This window comes from Dermacentor silvarum, chromosome 2 (genome assembly GCF_013339745.2).
Source record: "Dermacentor silvarum isolate Dsil-2018 chromosome 2, BIME_Dsil_1.4, whole genome shotgun sequence".
Classification (NCBI taxonomy): Eukaryota; Metazoa; Arthropoda; class Arachnida; order Ixodida; family Ixodidae; genus Dermacentor; species Dermacentor silvarum.
In genome coordinates this window covers 81,480,213-81,507,368 of record NC_051155.1, presented here as the reverse complement: position 1 = coordinate 81,507,368, position 27,156 = coordinate 81,480,213, and the positions used below count along the sequence as shown (strand labels likewise).

General features: G+C 44.2%; 1 protein-coding gene across 1 annotated transcript in view; it reads left to right on the top strand.

Moving 5' to 3' along the window:
- The window catches only part of LOC119441578 (uncharacterized), a 107,651-nt gene that overhangs the window by 33,301 nt on the left and 47,194 nt on the right, over positions 1-27,156 (top strand). The window contains exons 12-24 of the mRNA XM_037706185.2: positions 2,479-2,609; positions 6,882-6,988; positions 8,029-8,067; positions 10,701-10,816; positions 10,893-10,963; positions 11,066-11,130; positions 11,812-11,959; positions 13,312-13,429; positions 13,800-13,900; positions 16,077-16,148; positions 16,236-16,342; positions 20,567-20,639; positions 25,593-25,697. Coding sequence (XP_037562113.1) covers positions 2,479-2,609; positions 6,882-6,988; positions 8,029-8,067; positions 10,701-10,816; positions 10,893-10,963; positions 11,066-11,130; positions 11,812-11,959; positions 13,312-13,429; positions 13,800-13,900; positions 16,077-16,148; positions 16,236-16,342; positions 20,567-20,639; positions 25,593-25,697 — 1,253 coding nt within the window. The remainder of the gene's footprint in view (positions 1-2,478; positions 2,610-6,881; positions 6,989-8,028; positions 8,068-10,700; positions 10,817-10,892; positions 10,964-11,065; positions 11,131-11,811; positions 11,960-13,311; positions 13,430-13,799; positions 13,901-16,076; positions 16,149-16,235; positions 16,343-20,566; positions 20,640-25,592; positions 25,698-27,156) is intronic.

Sequence of the window (27,156 nt, the reverse complement as noted above, 5' to 3'; positions counted from 1 at the left end):
AAAGTATCAATTATTAAGGATATTCATATATGGATTTATTCGCCGTCGTCAATAGGTCAGGGAAGTGTATTACACAAAGCGATGCGCTGATACAGTCTAAATTTAAAACTATTTTTTAAACATGAGACGACAGTACAGCAGATTAGCGTAATATGAGTGCTTAATCTCCCTAATCATCATTTCAAGTTTTTTTATTGCACGGCTCCAGGCCATGAGTTCATTGGCTAGGATAAACTGTAAACAATTCCCTATTGGCGTGATCACATTACGTAGTTATCTGATAAGCACACACACACACAGGCACACACACACACACGACGTTCTGCACATTTGGTCTGTATATAGCAGAACACATTTGGTCTGTATATAGCAGAACAACAATGCGAGTGTCTACCTATGTACATCACAGATGATTCTTGTCGAGAGGTAAATAACCTTAGTACTCGCTAGATCTAAGGCTCTATTCTGGACACGCATGGCGGCTGCACGGCCGCCATTATCCGCCATCTTGGCTGTCTCATTGGCTGTCCAGAGGTCACGTGTTTTGAAATTTGTGCCGGGAAACGGAAGTTTTGCAAAATGCAATTTTGCGTTTTCGTCAGAATGACGAAGCGTGACGTGGAGCTGCCAGTTTTATCGACTAATACTTTTTTGTGGTCCTTGGCACCTATATTGCGTCTTTAGCGCTTTAGAAAGAAAGTGGACGGTAGCGTGCAGAAGCTCGTACAATGCATCTGCAATTTCGCGAATATGTGGTGGCGTTGCAAGATAGCCGGCATGTCAGCTTGTTCATTGGCTGAAGGAATATCCCGTGAGGAGCGTCACAGGAAGGGCCGTTTCGTAAACATCAATTTGACGTTGCGTGACGTTGCGCTGGGCCGCCATTGCAGAGATTTTCCGCCATAATTTTTGGTGCGACGAGCCGCGCGAATTATGTTAATGAGCGGCCATATGCAACGGCAGTGGAGAGGCATGCGTATCGCCGCATTTTCCCTGTCATTTCGGGCCATAAAAATCTTTTGTTCACGACGTGTGTTCGTAGCATTTGCATCGCTTTCGGGTTGTGTTGGCATTTGTGTTTTGCACCATCATTTTCATTAAAGACACGTTTATTTTAAATAATATTGGTTGAAACTAGCAAACTTTCTGCGACATTTCGCACTTTTCACTATTGTGTTTGTAGTGTAATCAATATTAATGACTTTTCGCATCATCAAAGGCTATGACAACGGTAACTTTATAATTTACAAAAAGAAATGTACGCAAGACGGCGCCTTGAAGTTTCCTCTCGCGGTGCGAGTAAGCAGCGAAGTGCACAAGAGATGGCAGTGCCGGCGTTTGCGTCGCGCTCAAGCGGATACCTGTGGCACGCGCAACGCTATCGATGATATTCGGCCGCTTCTCAGCCAGACGAGTCGGGCTGAGTCACTTGCGGATCACGAGATAGCGATAACGCGGCCTAGAGCGTGCGCTCATCATCACTGGTATGTCGCGTGTGTTCTCTCAAGGTAGAAAGCAAGCGCGTGGGCGCCGATATACGATGACATTTCAGTTTCCCGAGGACACGCATCCTATCTAATGAAGCAGACGACAGCCTGCGCGTATGCAGACGACGGAAGCGAGAAACGATTTTGATGGAATAATCGTACGCTTTGAGCTAGCGGCTTTATTTTTACTGGGGAGGAAAACTGTTTTCCTTTATCAAGAATGCTAGGTTCAATGCCTACATTACCGTTTTTTAGGCGAAACGTCAAATTTGCGTATCGTTACGAAAGCAAAACGGGGCCATCAGCGCCATTTTGTAAGCGTCGCGCCTACGTCACGCCTCGAAGAAAATGGCGGAATGTGCAGAATAGCGGCTCTAGACAATAAAAAGCCGGAATCGTTATCCAGATTGTGTACATCTACCAATCTTGAATAAATGCTGCTGTAGTATAAGACCAATTATTTGACCAACCGCTTATGCTTTTCGCATAGTCAGCTTACGTTTAAACGTCCTATATATGACATATTGTTCATTGCGATAATGGGAAGCGTACAGATTTTTAAGGCGCAGCAGTTATAAACAGCTCAGCCACTGCTCATGAAGGGTAAAATAAATTCCTGAACATGCACGATATGTCATATATTTTAAACGTCTCTTCACCAGAGGTGCTTTTGTTTCGAATGATAATATATAAAAATGTATGTTTTAAGATAACTTTAGAATATTTACAAAATCTGGATAAGCAAAGCGAAGCTTGACACCTTAAAAATGTATTGTGCATTTGATGTGTTGTACATGTTATTTATAGAAGCCTGCCTGAAGAATTAGTAATCCTCATTGAACATTTTCAAGCAGGAACATGCAATCGCTTGGCAATAGGCCTATGCGTTGGCTCGGTCAAAAAATATACTAAAAATATAAAAACACAACAGAACCGCCATTTATCTGTGGCTCATGAAGTATTCATAAAGCATTCTTTCGTTGTTGTGCAGAGCGTGCCTTGAAAAAGGTGGTTCCCCTTGTCTCGGATATCCAAGACCAATGTAGCAAGGTTTCTGACCTGACCGGAGGCAAGGGGTCCTCCCTCGCCATACTGCACTCCATCTCTACTCAACTCAATACGGTAAGCAGCACACATTTCTGACATATGACAGCTAGAGGTTGCAAGTATTTTGCTGCTGATTTGGTACACAAAAAGAGAATTCCACGGGAATGCGTAGCGGAAATATTTCATTTAAAAAAACCCTACGGAGAAAGTGTTTGCTCGCAGCACACGTGGTGCCCATGTACCTTATAAAATAGTATTACTACATAGGTGGTTTGCGCTTACTTCAAAACATTAGGACGGATACAGGGACTTGCCAAACAGAACATATCCTTACCGTATGGTGCTCGGCTCACCACACGAAATGGACGGCTAAGTATTTCAGAACTGAAGGACGCGCACGCCATTACCGTCGACAACAACGCAATGTTCATGCTTGTTAAAGAGGCCCTGAACCACCGCCCTCGGGCTTGGTGAAATAACATAGGGCGCTGATAGCAAACGCTGCTGTGAACATCTCAGACAACTTTTGCTGTCGTACGCGGTTCGTGGAGCTCGCAAGCGGAGCGGGAAGTCACCTTTCTCTCGGACGCTCTCTTTACAACAGAAGCCATGGTCGTCACTCTTTTCTGTGCGCTTTATTACGTAATAAAGCGCATTCCCATCATCATCATCATCATCATCATCATCAGCCTATATTTTATGTCCACTGCAGGACGAAGGCCTATCCCTGCGATCTCCAATTACCCCTGTCTTGCGCTAGCGTATTCCAACTTGCGCCTGCAAATTTCCTAACTTCATCATCCCATCTGGTTTTCTGCCGACCTCGACTGCGCTTCCCTTCTCTTGGTATCCATTCTGTAACCCTAATGGTCCACCGGTTATCCATCCTACGCATTACATGGCCTGCCCAGCTCCATTTTTTCCGCTTAATGTTAACTAGAATATCGGCTATCCCAGTTTGTTCTCTGATCCACACCGCTCTCTTCCTGTCTCTTAACGTTAGTCCTAAGATTTTTCGTTCCATCGCTCTTTGTGCGGTCCTTAACTTGTTCTCGAGCTTCTTTGTTAACCTCCAAGTTTCTGCCCCATATGTTAGCACCGGTAGAATGCAATGATTGTACACTTTTCTTTTCAACGACAGTGGTAAGCTCCCAGTCAGGATTTGGCAATGCCTGCCGTATGCACTCCAGCCCAATTTTATTCTTCTGTAAATTTCTTTCTCATGATCAGGGTCCCCTGTGAGTAATTGACCTAGATAAACGTACTCCTTTACAGACTCTAGAGGCTGACTGGCGATCCTGAATTCTTGTTCCCTTGCCAGGCTATTGAACATTATCTTTGTCTTCTGCATATTCATCTTCAACCCAATTCTTACACTTTCTCGATTAAGGTCCTCAATCATTTGTTGTAATTCGTCTCCATTGTTGCTGAATAGGACAATGTCATCTGCAAACCAAAGGTTGCTGAGATATTCGCCGTTGATCCTCACTCCTAAGCCTTCCCAGTCTAACAGCTTGAATACTTCTTCTAAGCATGCAACAATAGCATTGGAGAGATTGTGTCTCCTTGCCTTACCCCTTTCTTGATAGGTATATTTCTACTTTTCTTGTGGAGAACCAAGGTAGCTGTGAAATCCTTGTAGATGTTTGCTAAGATATTCACGTATGCCTCCTGTACTCCTTGATTACGCAATGCCTCTATGACTGCAGGTATCTCTACTGAATCAAATGCCTTTTCATAATCTATGAAAGCCATGTAGAGAGGTTGATTGTACTCCGCAGATTTCTCGATTACCTGATTTATGACATGGATATGATCCATCGTAGAATATCCCTTCCTGAAGCCAGCCTGTTCTCTTGGTTGGCTGAAGTCAAGTGTTGCCCTGATTCTATTGGAAATTATCTTGGTGAATATTTTATACAATACTGAAAGCAAGCTAATGGGTCTATAATTCTTCAGTTCTTTAACGTCTCCCTTCTTATGGATTAGTATAATGTTGGCGTTCTTCCAGCTCTCTGGTACACATGAAGTTGTGAGGCATTGCGTATAAAGGGCCGCAAGCTTTTCAAGCATGATATCTCCTCCATCTTTGATTAAATCTACTGTTATTCCATCTTCTCCAGCAGCTTTTCTCCTGGTCATGTCTTTCAAGGCCCTTTTAACTTCAGCGCTAGTTATAGAAGGAGCCTCTGTATCCGGTTCATCACTATTTTGAATGAAAGTAGCTTGGCTGTTTTGGGCACTGTACAGGAGGTCAGTATAGAATTCTTCCGCTGCTTCTACTATGTCATCGAAATTGCTGATGATATTACCATGCTTATCTTTCAGTGCATACATCTTGCCTTGTCCTATGCCAAGCTTTCTTCTTACTGATTTAATGCTGCGTCCATATTTTACGGCTTCCTCAATCTTTCCCACGTTATAATTTCGAATTTTTTTTTGTTGATTAGTTTTGACAGTTCAGCGAATTCTATCTGATCTCTTGAGTTGGACATTTTCATCTTCTGTCGTTTCTTTATTAGGTCCTTTGTTTCTTGGGAGACCTTACCTACTGCTTGCTTTGGTGCCCTACCTCCCACTTCAATTGCTGCTTCTGAGATCAACCTAGTTACGGTTTCATTCATTACTTCTATGTTGTCTTTATCTTCCTTTTCTAAAGCTGCATATTTGTTTGCAAGCACCAGCCTAAATTGATCTGCTTTTACCCTTATTGCCTCTAGGTTGGCCTGTTTCCTCTTTACTAATTTCACTCTCTCTCTCTTCAAATTGAGAGAAATCCGAGACCTCACTAACCTATGGTCACTGCACTTAACCTTACCTAACACTTCTACATCCTGCACTATGCTTGGATCGGTAGAGAGTATGAAATCTATTTCATTCCTTGTTTCTCCATTAGGGCTTTTCCAGGTCCACTTCCTGTTGCTGCGCTTCCTAAAGAAGGTATTCATTATTCGGAGCCTATTCCTTTCCGCGAATTCTACTAACATCTCTCCTCTTGCATTCCTAGAATCGATGCCGTAGTTGCCAATTGCTTGCTCACCAACCTGCTTTTTCCCCACTTTTGCATTGAAGTCGCCCATGACTAAAGTATACTGAGTTTGCACCTTTCTCGTTGCTAGTTCAACATCTTCATAAAACTGTTCTATTTCTTCATCATCGTGACTAGAGGTTGGGGCATAGGCTTGTACTACCTTCATTTTGTACCTCCTATTCAGCTTTATTACTACAACTGCGACCCTTTCAATGATGCTGCAGAATTCATCAATGTTGCCCGCTATGTTGTTATGCACTAGAAATCCTACCCCGGATTCTTTCTTATCTGGAAGACCTCTGTAGCAGAGGACGTGGCCGTTAGTCAGCACTGTGTAAGCCTCACCAGTTCTTCTAACCTCACTAAGGCCAATAATATCCCAGGAAATGCCTGATAATTCTTCAAATAGTCCCGCTAAGCTAGCCTCACTCGAGAGGGTGCGCGTGTTCAACGTTGCCAGGTTCAGTTTCCATTGGCGGCCTGTCTTTACCCAGAGATTCTTAGCACCCTCTGCCGCGTAGCAGGTCTGACCGCCGCCTTGGTCAGGTGCTCCGCAGCCACTGGGAACTGAGGGCCATGGCTTAATTCTCGGAGTCATGAGGGAGGTAGTGGCCGAATACTGCACCAGGGAGGCCAATTCCTGTTCTGGTGAGGCAGTGACTTTGATGAAGCTTTATGGGCCTTCCTAGTTTGGTTGCACCTGAACTAGTATAGCCCCACTAGCTCTCGGCGATATATATTTTTTTTCTTGCCCGTGTCAGGCACAACTCCATGCCTGAAAATGTGGTGGACTGGAGTAGGATTCGAACTTACGACCTTCAGAGGTATTCTACCTCTGCTCCACACCACCACGCATTCCCATTCCCAGTCGCGCATTCCCATACGCGACTGCTATTGGTCGTTGCAGTCGGCTACACCACGAGTCCACTGGCCAAGCGTACTGCGGCTCGCTGAGAACAATCGCGTTTGGCGTACGTTTAGGACGTCGTAGACACCAAAATCGGAAGTCGTGGCGTCTACGTTAACGTTCAATTGCGCGCTACAGTGACATTTCGAAGGCGGAGTGTTGTGGCCACGCCCCACGCCGCCGTAGCTTTTGCGGAGGCCGCGTTTGATTGCCAATAACTCCGCTTGTGCTGACGCATTGAAGTAACTTTGCTGCAAAGTATTTCTGAAATAGCCTATTTTCACTTAAAATGCCTCTCTCCACGTCGATAAAAATGTTCAGGACCCCTTTAATAAATATTCGAGGACCGCACCTTTGTTAAGTTGCGTACGAAGGGATCCATATTAATTGCTTTTTTATGCCTTTTCAGTTTACAGTTCCTCGTGGATTTGTTGTGACAACAGAGTCCTACAGGCGTTTTGCCTCGAGAGAAGAGTTTCAAACCCTAATCAAGAAAATTGAGGATTCAAGAAAAAGGTGTGTTTACTGCTCTGCAAGATTCATCCCTACAACGCCCTCTTTAGAATTTAAGAAGAGATTAACGTCGCTACAGATATCGAATGTATTTCTCACTGGTAATCGGAATCGGCGTACCTATAGTCAGCGCACAATGCTTGTCATGTGTAGCCAGGGTCTTGCTTGGTGTGGCTGCACAATACGTCAACAGCCTGAAACACTCAGGTGCGAAGCGAAGCTTGTTGTTACGTATTTCCAGCAAGAATCATGGTCTATCTCATTCATTTGCTCGCCCATCCATGTTACATGAACTATGGAACCAGTCTGAGGCGTCGTAAAGTACCAACTTCTGGATTTCACATGCATTAAACACATGCTGCTGGACATCACTGTTGGAACAATCTTCCATCCTCCTCCCGTCGTGCACATGAAGTAATGGTCACTGCCCTGCCTCTCCACCCCCCCAATATAAAAGAAATAGGTAAATTAAGCACCTTCGAGCATTTGTGTAAACTAAAATATTTTAGGCTATAAAGTAGACCTGAAAAGGCTATGGGACTGTACGTTAAACATGAAAAAGGAGCAGTGAATTATTTTAAGGAAAATTTGATTGGTATCTTCGTGAACGGCAAAACCTGCAATCGGTCTTATTTATTGCGCTATTCAACAGTCTTTCCAGGACATCTCGTGTTCCAAGCAGTGCCCTTAGACAATTTGAACTAATGTGTAGGCCCTACCATACTCGTAATCCGTTTCAGTCACTAGAAAATAGACGTTGGGAGTTTGTTCAGAAAACTACGTTTTTTTATTCTTGTATGAATTAATTCGGTGATGAATATAGTCCCAAAATTAATGCACCAATATTGCACAAAAGAGAACCTTGCTTTGATCGAATTGGTCGTGATTGTAACTCGACAAGTAAGGGCTTGTTATCATTTTGTATGGAGTTGAGCTTGTTGGTGATGCATTGATTGCCGCGATGTACCACAATTTGTGCTCATCAATGCATGTGAATTCAACAAAACTTACGGATTTTTTGATGAGATGCATGTTTCTTGCAGAAACGACAAGCAAACGGATCTAAAAGAAGCTTGTAACAGGTATGTGCAAATTCTATATAGAACAAATTCTATTGGCAAATGACTAATAGCTTTACTTCATGAGTGTTGTTAATGTACGTTACGTTTGTATCAAAGAGAATAGCTTTATTGGACTCTTTCAGACCTTTTCGGGGTTGGCGGTCGGTGGTCGCACTCAGTAAGAAAAATGTTAATTGATAGGTTCACTCGTTCGCTCTCTCACTAGCTAGCGCTCTCTCTCAATCTCTCGTTCTCCTCTCGCTCGCTCGCACTCTCGGAGTCACTCTTTCACACGTTGGCTCGCCAAGTCGTTCGTTCTTTTTTTTCTCCAACAGTGTTGCGCACAAGTTGTCAGGGCACTTTGCTAACATCACCTTTTAGATGTCGAAATAACGTCTCGTATTAAAACGGTACCTCTTAAACAAGCGTTTTTTTTCTTTTTTCTTGTAGTGCAGTTCAGTGTCATGAAGGTGTGGTTATCAGTCAAACATTATTCGCGTCTACTGTTACTGTTTTTCTGTTGAGCTGTTAGTCCATAATTCCTTTAGGAGCCACATTACCAAAGTGTTAGTCAAGAATTTAGAAGAATTTAAGTTGTTCGAGAAATCGAAAGGCACGTAGGCAATGATGCAAGCTGGAGTAGGTAGTTTAGTGGTACCTTGGTCACTCACTTCTTCAGTTGTTTTGCGGTATCTGATCTTCAGTCATTTGCCTTCCCGGCGGTGTAGTCGTTGTCAGCGGCCATAGGCTCGCTCTTGTAGTAATAGCAGGCAGATACTTCCATGTCAATGGAAGTAACGACGCAGGCAGCCCTGGAAAAACTGAAAGCCGTGCGCCTACTAGGGCACGTAAAAGTCTAGTCGTTCTTTGTGTACGGTGATGGAAAGGTGAAGGCGTCGTTTCCTAGTCATGATTGACGTCAGCGATAAATAGTTTCGAACGCTTGTTTTCTCAACAGTGGAGGTCATCAAATTTTGCCGCTTGGGCCGCTCGACGAGTGTCAAGTTTGTTTTTGAAGTAGACACAGTGCCTGATCACATCAAGGTGCGTCCTTACACAAGCTGATGTCCTTACGGACCACGACCATTACCATGCCGCAAGTACAAAAGGCTGAGCCATGTCAAAGCTGTCGGCACAGGGTAGACGGCGTGCCGCCACTGTGCAGGTAGCCATGGCATATCCTTATGCACAGTGAAAGAAATGATGTTCCCGAATGACGATTAACCAATCGAGGCGAATTCCAAGGATTCTCCCGAATAGAAAATAACACGATAAAAATACTGAACCAAATGGCAAGGCAAGTATGCAACCTAAAGAGGAGGCAGAGTCAGTGCACCATCGAAGGAGGCGGTTGCGTCGTCGACGAGGACGAGCTGTAAGTCCTGAGAGCTCAGTGGATCCAATTCCGCCGGTCCAGTAGGAGGTGGTTGAGTCGGCATCGATTGATATTTCCGAGTCATTGCTTCAAGCGAGTCACACAAGCCCGGAATCGAATGCATGGCCACGCTTGCTGCCGCGGCCTCTCACCTTGGAATGTAAGCAAAGGCAACGAGACACCAGACAGTGCGCCGAGATATCTCCATGAGACTTCTGTCAAGACCATGCGGCGGCAACTAATCGACGCCCTGCAGCTGCTACTCTGATTTAAATACGACAGTGCCCCTAACGACTGCAAAAATTGTGATATCTATAGACAGTCCTCTTGCTACGCTGCAGTCTCCTCAACCTATTCCCGCGAAGATGCAAGTACTGGGGATGAAGTGTCCATGTATGGCTTCGCTTAGAAACATTGTACTGTGCAGCTTTCACCTTCATCAACTTCACCATTCCACCATCTTTCCTCGTCACCTATACTTGTTGTCCCAAACTCCTGGTCAAGCATGGAGCACCAGGCTCGAGGCATCGCTCAGACCGTCCTCACCACGTTCTTCCATTAGAGTTATATATATATATATATATATATATATATATATATATATATCAGTACCCACGATGATCCTTCAACTTCTAATTAAAGCACCTTTCGATCTGACCAATGTAACACTTTTCGTAAGACAAATTGTTTTAGGCTGCCCTGTCGGCACACGTGATGAAACACGTTTCATGCTACTTTTTACAAGTGAACGTGGACTCAAATAGGATATCTAAAATAGCGGTTATCAAAGTTTCAGACATCCTAGCGCTCTTGATGCCCTTATACTCTGTTCAGCTGAGCAATCATTGCTGATGTTTATAAAACGAAATGTACGCAAGAAAAGGTTGACGCCTTGGTAGCGAGAACTACATAAAAATATATATTTTATATGTCACTCAGGGTCTACGCATAATCCGTGAATAAAGGCGTAGCTTTATACCAAAAACAAAGTTAATGGCAGCAGCTTAGACGGAGGACGTGCGAGTTCAGAAGTCCGCACTAACTGCAAAAATGGATCGTTCATTTTTTTATCATCAACCGTGTAGAAAGCACAGCCTGATAAATAAATATTATCGTGAAGTTGTCTCACGCGTTCTTTTAAGAAAACACTGGACGTCCACTGCGTGTCCTTAATCGGTGTGTGTTGATCCCCTTAGAGCTCACATAGAGGTCCGGATATTTGAAGTTTTTTTTTGTTTCTTCTATTACAAAATTTTCGTACTTGTTTTCATTTCCGCAGTGTCGTTGCTGGAATTGAAAAGCTCGAAGTACCTGCAGAAATTGCCGAAGAGATTTCACAGCGCATTTCAAAATTTAATGTAGACACGAGGTTTGCTGTGAGATCGTCGGCACTAGGTAAGATTTAATATAAATTGCAGTAAAGTTTTCCTTAGCTTGAAATCATAAACACTGATTTTTATTGCCCGTACAGGAGAAGATTCTGAAGACATGTCAGCAGCCGGTCAGATGACAACATTGCTTGGCCTACGGGGCCAAGAAAAGGTGGGGTGATGTTTAAATCCCATGGGATTGAAACGTTTTCATTTTATTGGTGTTCGAATGGAGCGTTGGAATGTATGTTAACACGTTATTTTTACGTTAAAGGTAATCAGCGGTGTGGTGAAGTGTTGGGCTTCACAGTTCAGTTTCACAAACGTCAACTACAAGAGGTGAGTTTCCTGTTTAAAACGTACTTGGCTGAGGAAAACACTTCTTGCTGTTTTCTTATTTTGCTATGATGCACGTCGTATCTAGCGATGACAATATCTTTCGGAACACGTTTGTAAAGCTCTATTTTAAGTTTGATGCACTAAACTATTAATACGGGCCTGTTTAAGGTGCCTAATAATATTTTATTTACTTTATTTGGGTTAGAAATTACACTTCAGTAAAGATTACATACTTTACTGACCTCAATGCAGCGAAGGAAAGAACAGACTGACAAGTTACCGTCTCTCTTTGTTAGAGATATCAAGTGTCCCAAACATCTCAAAGCTGGCCAATACCAGATTATCATTTGATACAACTGGCGCTTATATTTGAATAAAACACGCAGTTCGTCTGTGCTTGTAAATCATGTTCGACGTAACGCACCTGTTAGTTTCTTTCACAAGAAGATTTTCTCCCATTTAGCGCATACGAATAGTATTTGTAAGACAGAAACGTTTTGCAAGAGCATGAGCAGAACAACAAGCAGTCTTATGAGCATGGGACCCGTGGAAGTTATTTGTCAGATAAAACAGAGCTGCTGTTCAGTTATGCCTATTCCACAGCCAGTGTCCCAACATTTGTGTACAAAAGTTTGAATCACGCCGAGTGCTTTTTTATATTTGCCATTTGCAAACATGCAGGCAGTATGGACAACCTTTGAACGTACCAATGGCAGTAGTTGTGCAAGAATTGGTCGATGCAAATGCTGCCGGAGTGATGTTCACCTGTGATCCGCTCACTGGTAGCCCAGCGCTAATCACCGTTACAGCTAACTACGGGCTCGGAGAGGTAAGCATTGCACCTGCTGTATTCTTAAAGCGATTCATTTATGCTGGAGGCGTGCTTGAAAACTCTACTTTTTCTCTAGGCTGCAAAATGCCTTTACTACGGAGAAACAGCGCGAAAAGAAAAAAAACGAGGCAACAAACACGGGAGCGTCTGTCCTACCCGTCTTTCTTGTCGCGTTTTTTTCCTGTTGTTTCTTCGTAATGAAGCCACACCAACACGCTCAAGTTCAGGACCTTTCAAATTCCTTTACGTATACAGTGAATTACGTAGCTGTTTGAAACGAAATTGTGGAACTGTAGGTGCACAAAATAGGTAGTGGGGGGATTCGGAACTACCCTGGCATGACTTGCAGCAAGATCCCTCAGATAGATATACTAGCATGATACTTTGTATTGACAAAACCAATATTCATGAAATGAGTTTTGAAGCACTTGTTTATTATTCTTGGTTACACGCACACTGGTCCGCAGGATCTAAATTGCTCGCGGCGGGCTTGAAGATTTGCACGATAACAGAGAATTGCCTTCATTGGAATCATGTGGTCACCTTAAAGAAAACAGCATCGTTTCCAGCGAAACTCATCATTTATTCTCGGCCTGTTCAATACACATTAATTTGCATGTTTTCAGAGTGAAAAAATTATCGGCTAGTTTGGTTTTCTCGACCTGCGTATTCCTTACTTTTGCCTTTAATCTGACGTTTGCACTATGTTCTCGAAACTCCAGCTGCAGCCTAATGAAATAAGATATAGCTGTTCCCTGCGTTGCGCGCACGGGCGTATCAGATGACGGCGTCCGGCCTACAGACGTGCATATCGTGCTCACAATATCGCTGCGTTCAATAAAGCAACTTCTTAGTGGTGAGAATTTTATGCTATTTGCACATATCGAAGACGCCTTTTGTTTGGCCGCACTGTACATAGTAAAATAATATTTACTGCTGCGTGAAGTGCTCGATAGTGATGAATATTTCTAGTTGATTTATTTTCTGATTGGCGATTGACTGAGACAGTACTACAGCTAGAATAAAAAAGAAGGAACGAACTGTATGGCACACGCTGTATTCCAAGCTGAATCTCATTATTCAAAAAACGAAGGCTTTCACTACTGGGCTACGACACCGATAAGACTGGCTGCATTGGCTTATGAATATGAAGTTTCTTAGACCTCAGAGTATGGTTGCACCAAAAAAAATGTAATAAGCGATTGAATATTCATGAGCGCACTCGGAAAGATTATTCGAGAACTATGTCAAAATTTTGTATTTGTGCACTGATGGTTCACTCCAGAAAGTGTGTTTATACTGATCTATGGGCATTATTACACATAAGTTATCTGTCTTTATACTGGCAGTCAGTGGTCTCGGCGACAGCGGAACCCGACACTTTCGTCCTCAAAAGGGCAGGTTTGAGCAGGCCTGCGGTCATGTCAACTCAATTGGGCCACAAGTCGGTCTACACGACATCCTCTGGTAAGTTTGCAAAGTATGCACGGCGTATGCATGTTTTGCATGCATAAGTGAAGATCAACATTCATGGGTGTAGGACAGCCCAGCTCTGGAGCATTTGCTTCAAGCAAACACGTCGAAAACGGAGTATGAAAAATGTCCTTTCCAGCATTGTTGAGATCTCACTTAAAAAGCTTGTCACGTTTGTTGAAAATCTGAATTGAAATTTAGCAGTAATTTGAGATTTTGATGTCGCAAATCAGTTCTGTGGAAGCCCGTAAACTGGAAGAAAGTTATGGAATGAAAAATTTTGGTCGTCTTGTAACACGATGCTACAAGTCGAGTGGATGTCACGTGTTTTCCTTTCAAGGTTTTTGAGCTGCTTCTCTTGCAGACAGTGACGGCGTGGTGACGGCGCCGGTCAGTGACGAAAAGGCTCGCAGTGCGTGCATGTCAAATGAAGATGTTGAGACTTTGGCCTTCATTGGCATGCAGGTAAAGTATGCTCAATTGATTACGCTGCATTGAAAGAGGAATCCTTAAAATTCTAGGGGTGCGCCAATAGCGGTAGCTTTCGTATAACGAATCAAATGATCCCCTGATTGATTCGGTGCTCGAATCGAATAGTGAATGTCAGAAAACCTTAATATTTTTGAAACACTTTTATAATGCTATGTTGCCTCCTATATGCGCGACCAAACATAAAATTTCAGCCACAAATGTGCAACTTTTACCGCATCCACAATGGACATATTGTACATACCATCGCACGCGGCATATCTCAGGACGCAAGGTTTTTCCGGCAAAACCACAATCAGTTGCAATACATTTTTTAGATGCGACAATCATCAGCGGGTATTGTTTGGTAGTATTATATACCGGGTGTTTCAGCGAACACATTCAAAAATTTTTAAACGTTGCATGTGGAAGGTAGCTCAATTCTAGTTCACGAGCTGATCTACTCGAAGAGGTGGACATTACTTCAACAAAAATTGAAAAACATAATCGACTAACTAGGAAAAATTCACTAATTGAGTTTTAACTAAAACCTTATGGACCATATTTCAATTTACAAATTCTAGCCGTCGAGTTCGCAAGGCGGATCCGCTTGGAACGAATTCTCAGGATAACACTCTGCCTTCTGCTTTCCTCCTCCTCGTCATTAGTAAAATATTTCATATTTGATGTAATTCGATTCGATTCTGGCATCATTCCATTCTCATTCGATTCGATATCAAAAACTACTATTTGGACATGCGTATTAAATTATGTTTGTGGGTTTTCCTGCTTCTACACATGTGCTTTTTAGCTGTTGGTGAATTTACGCTCGCGTGCAATCTTACCCTTCCTCCTAGTCTGCATGGCAGCCGGTTGCATGGTGGCCTCCAACCAAGTCGTTTTGGAGTGGATGGATTAATGCTATCGTTCGTAATTCTCAATGATCTGAAGAAAAAGATACCTGGGCAGATGTATGCAAATAATAGCAAATCATACATAAAAGATCTATGCCAAGCTCCATAAAAGAGTTGTCGCTCCCTTTGGAAATTCTAGAGGTCTTGTTTTCCACTGCCCGACAGGTGTCCACGGCTTTCCAGATGCTTCAATATATTCGGTGCCATCCATTCACTATATTGTAGTAATTTCAATCTCTTCGCTATATCCTGCCATAGTATCTTTACAATATCTACTATAGCTGTCATACGTTCCTGTGCGCTGCGTCAGCTCAATTACGCTGGCTCCGGTCTCCACACGTTGCCGTTCCTACTACGTAGGAACTGTTGTGGTACTTACCTGGACAACTTCGCTGGAATTATTCATTATTGCGTGATCATCGGGCGTGTCACAATGAAAAAAAGTGTATGTGTAGGAAGTGTGCAAAATCCCAGTCACATGGCAAATCTAGAGAGGGATACATATGTATAGTAACTGGCTTTGTCAATGGGCTAAGCGTATGTAGAAAGAAGCGAAGCACAACTTCGTGGTTATCTTAGGTTTATTTATTCAACAGTTCCAGTCAGTTGCCCAACCTTGTTCAAGGGATCCCTTGAAGAAGGTATCAATATATATATATATATATATATATATATAGAGTGCAAATGTCGGTGGCAAACCGGTCACGTGGCAGATCTAGCGAGGGATATATATATTAGTGCAAGTGTCGACTGTCTGCTCCGTACTACTGTCGCTTACATTTCGCTCGTCGAAGAGGCAGGACGCGTGTCGAGTGAGCTCCTGAGTAATACTTTGCAATGTGGTGAACGTGGCTTAAATCATATATACGGTACCTCCAAGAGAGGCGATGTAATGATAAGACATTTTTGACGATTTTACCGCTTAATCGTCAATAAAATGTTTTATGTATTGATTATTGCATTATCTATCTATCTATTTCATTATTTATTTATTATTAGACCTCGAAACACTCGATAATGAAGAATGTGCGGCCCGGAGTAAAAATGTTTTAATACGTGGCTAAGAAATGTTCCACGGTGAACTTATGGCGTCGCTATGTTTAAACGAGTTGCGTGAAAAAATAACCCTTTGGCGCTCGTGCACTGTTTTAAAATAATTTTTTTATTCTTGTTGTAAATTCTGATTTCATTTTGAATGAATAATGTCGATGTCCTGATAACAATGGGATTGTTCACTTCTATTGTCTGCTTTCCTGTAGATTGAGAAAACTTACACCACACCACAAGATATCGAGTGGGCGATCAGCAATGGGCGTTTCTTTATGCTACAGGTAAGGGTTTGTTTGGCGATGTTAAAGTAGGTGTAAAACTACGCACACTGGAGAATCATGCTCGTGTATACGCGCTACGCCATGCAGTGTCGACCGGTGACAACGTTCTTCAGGGAGTCGGACTGCGAGATGATACACGAATTCGACAACGGCCTTAAATGCGAGAAGGAAGTACTCTGCAAGGCAAACATGGCGTGAGTACCCAATACTTTTCAATAATAAGGTCTCCTCTTATTGGTGGACATGCACTTGCAGCAAAGTTGTCACCATGGCCTTATTACGCTGAAAAAAAGAACGCGGCCGTCCTTTCGCGTTTATTTACGTGCAGCATTTACCACCAGTAGTAACGATTACTCAAACGCATGCGTGTAAACATTATTGCGGCTTTATACCCATAGTCATTGATGTAGCTGTGATAGGGGGAAGAATTTGCACGCTGCGCTAATGTTTCGATTGACGTTGGACGGTCCCTACTATCAGCCTATGTTTTGTTTTTTACAGTTCTGTGGGTATAAGCACCTAATATCCTATAAATCACAGTATGAACAGTTCTGTGAAGCTTTCCGCAAGGTTCACTGAACTCCCACGATAAAAAAAGAATGCCCCAGTTAGAATCGCGTGTTCAAGCTAGCTAAGCTGTTTGTTGACTTCTGGCAGTGAGTTACATGCATACATCAGTAGTGATAAAGAACGTCAGTGTTTTCATCATACGCCAAGTAGCGTGATTGCCTTCTTATATAAAGCCGAAAAGTGGTACGCATATTTTAAAACAAATAACACTATTGAAAGTATTCTAGAGAAAATGTGTTTTATCGGGCATTTGCACACAGTAGCACAGTTACTACTGGAACATTCACGAGCATCCATCAATATAAGGACTACTGGCATTTTTTCACTTTATTTAGTTTTATAGATATTGAAAAACTTCGGTTATCAAATATGTTTTTGCTTCTTGCTACACTCCGCTTCTGCTTGCTTGGTTACGTACATAGTCAGTACCTAGTATACCGAGTGTTTAGCGTAACTTCAACCGAGGAATAAAACAACGCAGGAAATCGCAGCTGGGTGTAACCAACAATATATTGTTTGCCGTCACGTGGAGCTCCACAGACAGAATATTTTTCTATTCTGTCTAATTAGTTTTTTGACTAACATGAAATATCAGAAACTATTTAATATTCATTTTAGGGACAAGTGCGTTTTATTACGTCGTATAGAAGCTACCGATTTAGCACTTTGTTGAAACTTACATCCTGCGTACGGCATTTTACCGGCATAAAGAAAGCAGCCCAAGTTTGAAAAAAAAAGAACATGCGCCTGCACTCATACGCTATCGTTTTGCAGCACTCTCAACCATGGTTCCAGGGAACAAAGCGTGCGGTGGCCTTGGTAACGCGAATCAGAGACGGTGGCGCGCCGAAAGAATGCGCCGCCGTCCCTAACAAGCTATAGCCAGGCCGCAAAGTGAATTTTAAAATGTTTCGGTTCATATTTATTCCTGGCTTAGGGCGTAATTAGGCGGAATATATTAAAAATTGGCTGTGGTTTAGCTCTGGTTAAACCTAGTCGAGTAGCGATAGCTACAGACCCCCGGCTGCGCTTAGGTTTCGCTTTTAGTTAGACATGTTCTTATTACACTTAGTGGTTTCCCACTAGACTAAGAAAGTAGAGACGTGGTGGTCAACCAACGGGTAAAACTGCATTTTCACACTAATGAATACGCTTCTATTATCAGAAAAGTAATGGGCTTTATTGGCGACATCGTCAATGGCATAGTTAGACTCATCAAAGTTCCGCTGAAGAACCAGGTCTTAACTACTTTCCCACTGCGTAGTGGTACTGGGCTGCAACTGATTCACCTCAAGTTGATATCGTTCTTCCAGGCCTTGAATGAATGCAGGGTCTCGTTTCGGGTCCTTGATGTTGAGCTTCGGCGACGCGCGATCTCCCCTTCTATACTCCCGGTTATCACAGCTACGGAGCGCGGGATGTGACGTCATACAGAGGACGCAGGGAGCGCCCAACGGATAAGGTCCCTGTATGTTCCATAGGTAGCGCAAACCACTGTTCAAACAGGAAAGGAGAATTTCCTCCCCGCCCTCTACCCCTCTCCTGACTTCTTCGCCGTTTTCCGCTCTCCCATTGGACGAGGCTTGACACGTGACGAATAACCCGCGCGACTTTCGTTATCGCGGGAAAACGGCGCCATTAGTGAGCGTAGAAACACCGGGGCACATGTGCGCTGTGCGTGAGCGTAGGCTTTTTACATTTTTGAAGACGCGCTCGGCTGCAGCACGATGCCGACTTGCTGTGCTGTTGGATGTTCGAATAGCATTGCGAAGAAGGGCAAGATTTTTGCGGTTCCGCGCTGCAAACGAAACCTCAAACGGCGAGCGATATGACTTCACCGTATCGAAAGACAGAAATTTGACTGCCACCGAGGGAGGTCATTACTGAGGGGGTTTCTGATCGCTGTTCTCCCCCAGTTAGTGATGAACGCGGGAAGGTGGGTGCGTCCGCGAGTTCACCATCAGCCGAAAACTGAGTAAAAAAAAAAGTCAAAGTTTATGCTCTGCGGCGAACAAAAGGGCGCATTTTGGCAATATGAATACCAGCATGACTTCTAATGACATGAGCATAATGAAAGAGTCGACAATTAAAGAGCAACACGAAGAAAGCGCGCCCACACGGGAACCAATGGATATAACTGACGGGGAAAGAAAAGTGCGCTTATGCATTTTGGAAAAAAAAAACACGTTGAGGGTATATAGCACATAAATGTCTCCGCCGTGTTGTGTGCGCATAGTTTGATGCAGCTCTTTGTTTCCGTAAATGTGTCAGGTAAACAGAACAACATGCGATTCCGAGGAACAATCAGCAGTGGTAAAGACTGCTTGGGATTGCGTTTAACTTGTTGTACCTTTCGTTTTCCTCGTCTGAGTGACGCAGGGTCTACTAATAGTTGAAGGCACTACATATCTTACGTAGATATCTTACGTACGAACAGCCTTGTGAAAATGCGGCCAGAACAGTCGCGTTTCGAGCAAGCGCTTCAACGCACCGCATGCCAACGATATGAAGCGGGCGGTAGCGGCCGCGCGCTTCACTCACTGGGCGAGGAGGACGCGGCGCGGAGAGGAGGAGTTTGCGCTACCATTGAAAAATACAGGGACCTTAGACAGTTTTAGTTACACGTACGTAGAGGCTTTGCTTACGTAGAGCTTCTACGTGTAAGCAGTGCGCATGCGCAGAACGTAGCGGCCGCGCGCTGGTCTCACGGACGTACGTGAGATTTGATTTTTTACGTGCGTTTCTCGCGCACGTAGACAGCTTCGCGCGGGGGTTTCGCGAGATCACGAACAAGCGATAGCGTGCTGAGCGCGCGCAGATGGCTTGCATGGAAACACGGCGACAGGATGACTGGTCATCTATTTCATTCCGTGTCAACGATGACAGCAGATAACGCTTGCCCAACACACTTCCGGGCATTGCGGAGACGATGACCGGCACGTATCAATGCACATCACTGGCTTCGCTGAAATACTCATCTTGAATTGAATTGTTCATATTTACCGATAGATGTAGCTACGTGGTGCGTCGCGTACGTGTAGCTAAAAGCGTTTCAGATGGCGTGCACGTAAGGTACGTAGACTGTTCACGTTTGCGTACGTGAAGTCTCCACGTACGTGTAACTAAAACTGTCTCTTACCAACGGCAGGAGCGGTGGCCGCGCGGCGAACGCGACGACGCGAGTTGCCGGAAAATCGAGGGGCGTGGTGTGACGTCACACAGAAGGCGCGGTGAGCGCGCCAGCTGTGGCGGTTGCCAAGCAACGGCGAACGCGCGCCTGTAGGAGTGGTGGCCGCACGGCGAACGTGACGAGCCGAGTCGCCGGAGAATGGAGGCCCGTGGTGTGACGTCATACAGAGGGCGCGGCGAGCGCCCAACGGCAGGAGCGGTGGCCGCGCGGCGACCGCGACGAGCCGAGTTGCTGGAGAATCGAGGGCCGTGGTGTGACGTTACAGTGCGGCCACGGCTCAAAGTGCGGCGACGGCGAAGAGGCGAAAACCTGGCGTAATGTCATCATCATAAGCCTATATTTTAAGTCCACTGCAGGACGAAGGCCTCTCCCTGCGATCTCCAATTACCCCAGTCTGTAATGTAGCTCGCTACAAAAACATAATATGAGGCGCACCACATGAGGGCAAACAACATGTCGCTGGTGTCACCTAGGTGTGGTTTACCATTTTGTGTACACCCAGTGCACAAACCTAGATGGTCACTCGCACTTTACTGTCCTCTTCATACGTTCCTTTGCTCTGCGTCGGCTCATTTGTCTACCGGTGACCGTGATGTGACTGAATTCGAAGTTTTCTTACCGTGTAATCATTCTTGTCGTTTTTCTTTCTTTCTTTCAGAGAAGTGCTTCCCGGAGCAACGTCTCCACTAAGTTTCTCCTTTATTCGTGTTGGCATCGACACATATTGCAAGGTGACATATGCAATCGAGATTGATACTCACGTGCTGGTTGTCTCGTTCTGACTCACCACCTAAAACGTTCTACGTGTCGTAGCTGCTGGAGAAGCCAAATGCGATGCTACGCAAAGCATACAAAATGTATGGACTTGCAGTATTCGCACAACAATACACACACATTCATGTAGCAGACACGCAAACTACTCTACCGTGGCACAAAGAAGTCGCAGCCGTGCTTTATAAGTTGAGTGAATGAACCCGCTCAAAATACAATCAGTAAACCATGCCTCAATATTACAAAAGGAGATAAGGATGTTTTTGTTAGTCATAACCATATAAAGCATGCACTTAATTCGGACAAGCCAAGACAATAAAGAAATGTATTTGCTTTTACTTGCAGCCTAGAAATTATGAGGTAAAGGAAAATGAAAGCGGGATTAAGAGTGTACCATGTCAATAAAGGGCAAAATTTCATAATGTTATGAACCCATTTGGCAATGCGCTTTACTATACTTGCCTTACTGCGGATCGTGCCAATTTGACACTCGTGATTTTCAAAAATGTTTGGCAAATGATGCATTCTTAGAAAGTGATAACACGACGAAGTTTTCGTTGTCCAGTCCAGAACTTGGCAACTATATTGAGATCCAATAGCGAGATTTTTCAATTTCGTTCTGAACAGTTCAACGTAGGATTAAGGTTCGTGAACGTTATTGATTTGTTACCTTCAAAAAACGAATAAATCCGCCCTCTTCATACAGGGGCGTAGCCAGAAATTTTTTTTTTTTTTTGGGGGGGGGGGGGTTACCGGCCCGACCGGGGGGGGGGGGGGAGCAGCAGGCGTCTGCTTTCCTCTACGTGACGTGATCGATAACAAATATCGGTGGTTTAAGCAGACTCTATACATGTAAATCAAAGACATGGGACCCACCCCTCGCGTGTGCTTGTGAAGAAATTAAGTAAAAACTAAAGTAAGCTCAGTAAAATACAGTATAGTACGACAGGTACAGTGGGCGTTAGGGGCAACGGTCTCTCATCGCGCCACTGAATGGACCAGTCTTCGAACACGCATCATTTACACGACCCGCACGATCGTAGAAGACATCATTAATTGTTAATCTTCGTTAAGCGTAGATGGCGTCGTCCTCGTCGGCGCGAGGTGCGTTTCACAAGTCAAGGACGGCTATGCGCGTGAAAATGCACGTGTGACCAGGCTATACCTACTCCCATAGCAATAGCTTGTTCGCTGCGGCTTTGCGCTAGAAAACTTAAGTACGCGCAAAAAACGCGTAAGGCTTTTTTTTTCCGAAGCGTTCGTCGCCCTGCTCCCTCATACGAGAGGGTTGCATTTCCTGCGGCAAGTTCATGGGCCGCTGTGTCTTCCGCTGTGTGCGAGCGTGCAGCCGCCATTTGCCTTTACGTCAACAGATTCAGAATTGTACAGAATATTTCACCGCACAGCATAGATATGGCATGTGTACGCATTTTAAGTACTGCGTGCTAGAGCACTGCACGAGTCGATTATTTAAGCCCGGGCCCGGCCCGGGCCCGTTTTTACGTTGGGCTGCCCGCCCGAGCCTGACCAAAAAATTTATGGGGAGACGCGGGCCCGGCCCGGGCCCGGAAATTTTCTACGTTACCCGCCCGGCCCGACCCGCCACCCCTTTACCTTAGGCCCGAGCCCGGCTCTAAACAGGCCCGAGACCGAAAAAGACATGTTTTTCAGAGTCGAGACGCGCGAGGATAACTCGCTGCACGTTACAGGCACACCACCAGAAAGCCCGAGCTTGCCCCGGCCTGGGTGAAAAAGCACATGCAGTGCCCGAGCCCTGCCCGAACCCGTGAAAAAACTGCAGAGCCCGAGCCCATGCAGTGCTCTAGTGCGTGCAACTCATTTCTGCTTCACTTACGCCGGTGCAAACAGGAAGCGGTCTCGTACCTCACAGAATTTCGACTGTTTGGTGTACTAGTGATGCAGGAATGAACTCCGGTCTTGTTCAGTGCCTAGTGCACATAATGAATTTCTCAGGACGCGTGAACTCCGACGAGAACTGTCAGCGCCTGCAACAAGAGCTTACTTACGCTGTACTGCGCACAACAGTAATCCATGCTTGTCGGCTGTCTGTTTCGTGCATTCTGTTGCGAGTCGGTGGAATTTCACTGCTGGCATTTGTTGCTTCAGAATGCGGCCGCCACATTCTCGCCCAAAACCTCAGAGAGTGTCAAAGCCTTGACAAACACTGTGACAGTTTTTTCCATATGCAAAAATGATTCGCTGTAAATTACCAACCCAAACGGAAGCGCCCAGGAATGAAATTGTGATAGTAGCACCGGTTCCTTGAATTATGTCAGTGCGAAGCGACGAGAACAAAGGGCGGGTAAGTGGGGCGGGGGGGGGGCGGGTTGCGGAAAAAATTTCGGGGGGGGGGGGGTTTGAACCCCCCAAACCCCCCCCCCTTCCTGGCTACGCCCCTGTCTTCATACAAGTACTAGCCCACAAATCCATCAGCATGCACTGCAGAAGAATGCATCCTTGTTCAGCCCTCACGGTTCCCAGCGGGTGGGGATCATGTTTGCCATAAGAAAGGAAAACTCAGCGATATGCCCGAAAATAAAGCTATACAGTGTGCCTATCCAGTCCAATAATATGTGTTTTGCGTAGTGGCAATTCAGGCTTGTACTTCGCGTGAAGGTCATTGCGCAAGGGCTGTTTCCTACAAAAAAACTGACACAATGCAGTTACACGCCAAGGTGCTGAACACTTAATACCGCACTTCAAGTGCACATTTCGGACAAGGTCGTATCACATCTATCTCTCTCCAATGCACTACGTAGTATGTTACCTGTGAAACACCTTCTACTCTCTTACCTATCTTATTCAGACTTCATCCTTTCCAAACACTAACTCAACTAGGGGAGACTTCAGTGATAGGCGAGTTCTGCGAGCTGCCTTAGATCTCTTGCAGCAGTCAGTCGCAGGTTGCTTCTGCTAGCATGAATGCCTGAGCAGGACCCACTAACTTCCGCCTTTGACTAACAGACATAGCTTATGTACTACTGCTCATTTAGACAGAGAATTACCGCAATCGCTTTCCTGCCTCATATTGCCTTTTGAGAAAGTTCTTCTCGAGTTCTTTGAGAAAACAAGGTTTTCTGGTTCGTTAACAATACGTTATACTACGGACGTTATAGCAGGAAGTAGCCGAATTCGAAAAAAAAAGATATATTGGCTGCATTAGTAGCCATTGTCCCAGTACGCGGTTAAATTCCTTAAACAAAGCCTTCGCAATGTGCAAAGAGCTCATAGGCAAGTACGCAGCGTGGCTGTCGATGTCCTTCTGATATGTGCTCCAGGGATTTTGCGTCTTAGGGATTCCCATTAAAGTTCAGAAATGAGTATCTTTAGTTACCGTAATAATTCTTGTTTACTGCAAACTTCACACACACGCACATGCACGCACACACTCGCACGCAAGCGCACACCCGCAGATTATGTATGTGCGCCTGGTGTGTAGCATCATAGATTTTTTTTCTCCTCAAGGTCTTCACAAATATAATCCTGCTATTTTACTTAGCGTTTCTTGTGAATTATGACTTGCATTTTGTTTCAAGGTGGATAGTCGGACTCGTTACTTCGGCTCCTAACGTCTATATTAAATAACAGCAACGTTTCCTCGGAAAGCGGTTGAGATCCTTCATTTTGTTCCAGAAGGATGCTAACATCAATGACTAGCCGTCTGTAAATGCTCACAGGTTTTGGGGAGAAATCTAATGTGTCAGTTTCAAAACATTACATTCCTTTGGTCTCAAAAGGGGACCAGTCATCACATTCATACATTGTCTAGCCTGGCCTCCGTCTTGGCTTCAAATGACCACTCTTTCCATAAAATCACTTTTTATAGAAACGCTACAGTTAATTTTCATTGTTTGACGCACTTTACATTACAAGCGCACTATGTCGACAATTAGAGATAAACGAAAAGAAATTACTTCCCGTGTTTCACGATCAATATATTCCCTTAAACATTTCCGTTAATACCCTAAATAGGATTGCCCGGGGCCACGCCAATTATTTTTAGCAATGATGCTTTATTATAGTTCAATTTGGTAAATTATGGTATCATTCTCATGCGTAGAACACACTCCATAAACTTTGTCAGTTTTGTACATTTTCATATTACGTATGCTATTACCATATACGAACTCACGTACCCCACCACTTTATTGCCAATTATTGCAGCACAAAATACCGCACTTCCAGCTATTCTCTTCCTAAAATGAACGGAGTCAATCACATTCGCCTACCCATTGCTTAATATACTACCGGTGAAACATTGCATTGATTAAGACGTTCTCCGTTTTTCTCTATAAAATCATTTACAAAATCATACAATGTCATTACGTAAAAATTATTATCAAAATACCACATATCCTTTACGATCAGTAACCTAGAAAACTCTAACCGTTCCAAAATGTCGCACTAATTACGGATCATTTACATTCTCGCATACCGCATCGCAAATCTGGAATAAAAAAACCAACAGATCTTACAGCACAACAGCCCTTTATCAGCTACAAAACTAATCTTCGCTCTTTTATGCTCGCGTCACTTGCTTCATGAGTATGTACCATATTTGTGCTGTCTCACACATTCTTTTTTCGCACACGGTGTAGTGTTTATATAACAGCGTATAACTTAGGGGCCCCCTCCAAAACTCCTGCGAGAGTTATAGGGCCCCACCTTTATATCATACCCAATGTACATATCTTCGTGTGATTATTAAATTCAGAAATCAACTTCAAAATTAAAATTCATTATTAACCATACGTTTTTGAGGGCGAAAAAGCGCTTTTCCAGTGTTTTACTAGCAGTGATAGATCAATCGGGTTGACATCAGAAGTTTTCTCAGTGAGAATATAGCCAAAGGACTCCAGTGAATGAATAATCATGCTTCTTTTTTCTCGCAGGACTTGTGCATTCGTTTGGTGCAAGCCTATGAGCCTGACCCAACGCAATACCATTCCTTGTGGATGCCTTTGCAACGTTACAACTATTTCATGTGGCTCTCTGACGTAAGTTTATGCGCCTAGAATTGTACATAGCAAAACGGGGATACTTAGGGGTGCGATTGTGTCACCTTGCAGACGGTATGTAAAAAGAAAATGGCGGTCCGTGTAATACATAAAGCTTTAAAGAGCATGCAATCTCGCCATCGACAACGCACACTTACCGTCATACTTAACCTGATCACGGCTTGAGCGCTATTTTGATTCTTCTGCGAAATGTACACTTGAAGTTTCAGTGTTCGATTGCTTGAATGCAATAGCCTAATGGCTCTTCCCGCCAAAGTATAGGATGTTTGCTTTTTAACACCCGCGTTCGTTAACGTTGGACCACTGTATATGTATTTTCATTGTTTGCGATACGTCTCAGGCCGGGTATACATATGTGACGGCATATACGGTTAGTGATGACTCTAATCTACTTGTGTGCGTGAAGGTGTCACTACAGCATTGTAAATGCGCGAAAGATAACCTCTTCGACAACCGTAAGCGTATTTGCCATGCCACGCGGAAGGTTATGCAACTTACACAATTATATAGAGACCTCTCTAAGGCAATCATTGCAGACGTGTAGGAGACGTCATCAGCGACACATGCATCCCGGTTGTGGTGGCTCTTTGCGAAAAACCAGCTATCTTCGTGCCGGCTACGTCACTGTGAACCTTCCGTATATGAAATTGGATTCAAGAATGCACTGGTTCCTGTAGGTGGCGCCTGCTATTCCTTTCTCTGACCTTATAAGTCGGCTCAAGCCCCGATCCTAATATAAGCTACGATGACAGAAATATTGTGATCTCTTCCTAAAGTTCACGTAGAAACCTAATGTTCCTGCGAGTTCACAAATTACGTTCTCTTAGAGAATAAATACAATGATAGCGCGCGCACGTTAAACGCCGAGCTTACATCTTCTAGGCAGAACCATCTTTATCTGCGTGAGCTCGATGTTCGCTGCTTCCTAGAAAATATACCAGAGCAGGAGACCACCTTCAGAGGCTTGGTCGAGCGTTCCAAATACACCACATGTAACGTGTACGGTATCGTATTCTCTTCGCGTAAAATGAAACGAAAACTTTATCTCAAAGTTTAACACGTCGTGTTCACAGCTATATATTTCCCTGCGCGGCCATTGGCTCAATCCATAGGAGTGCCTGACGACTAACAATTTGCTTTTATTCGTCGAAGTTTAAAAGCATAATTTTCATTGAATGCTATTAACTTTGCTATGAACTCTCACTGAATTTTGAGTACTTTGTTGGAATGTAAAGCTCTCTAAAACTGCTACGGCGTGGAGAAGAAGCATTTCATTCCCAAATCCACTGTGTCGATTCACGCAGCATGACATGAAGTGGCGACGCGGGCTATGTGTGTGGCTCCAGCTAAATCACTAATTTGCGTTTCTCACAGGAACGGGATTCTGTAGAGCGTTCCTTTTCATCATGAGGACTTGAACAAAATATCAGCGCTTGGG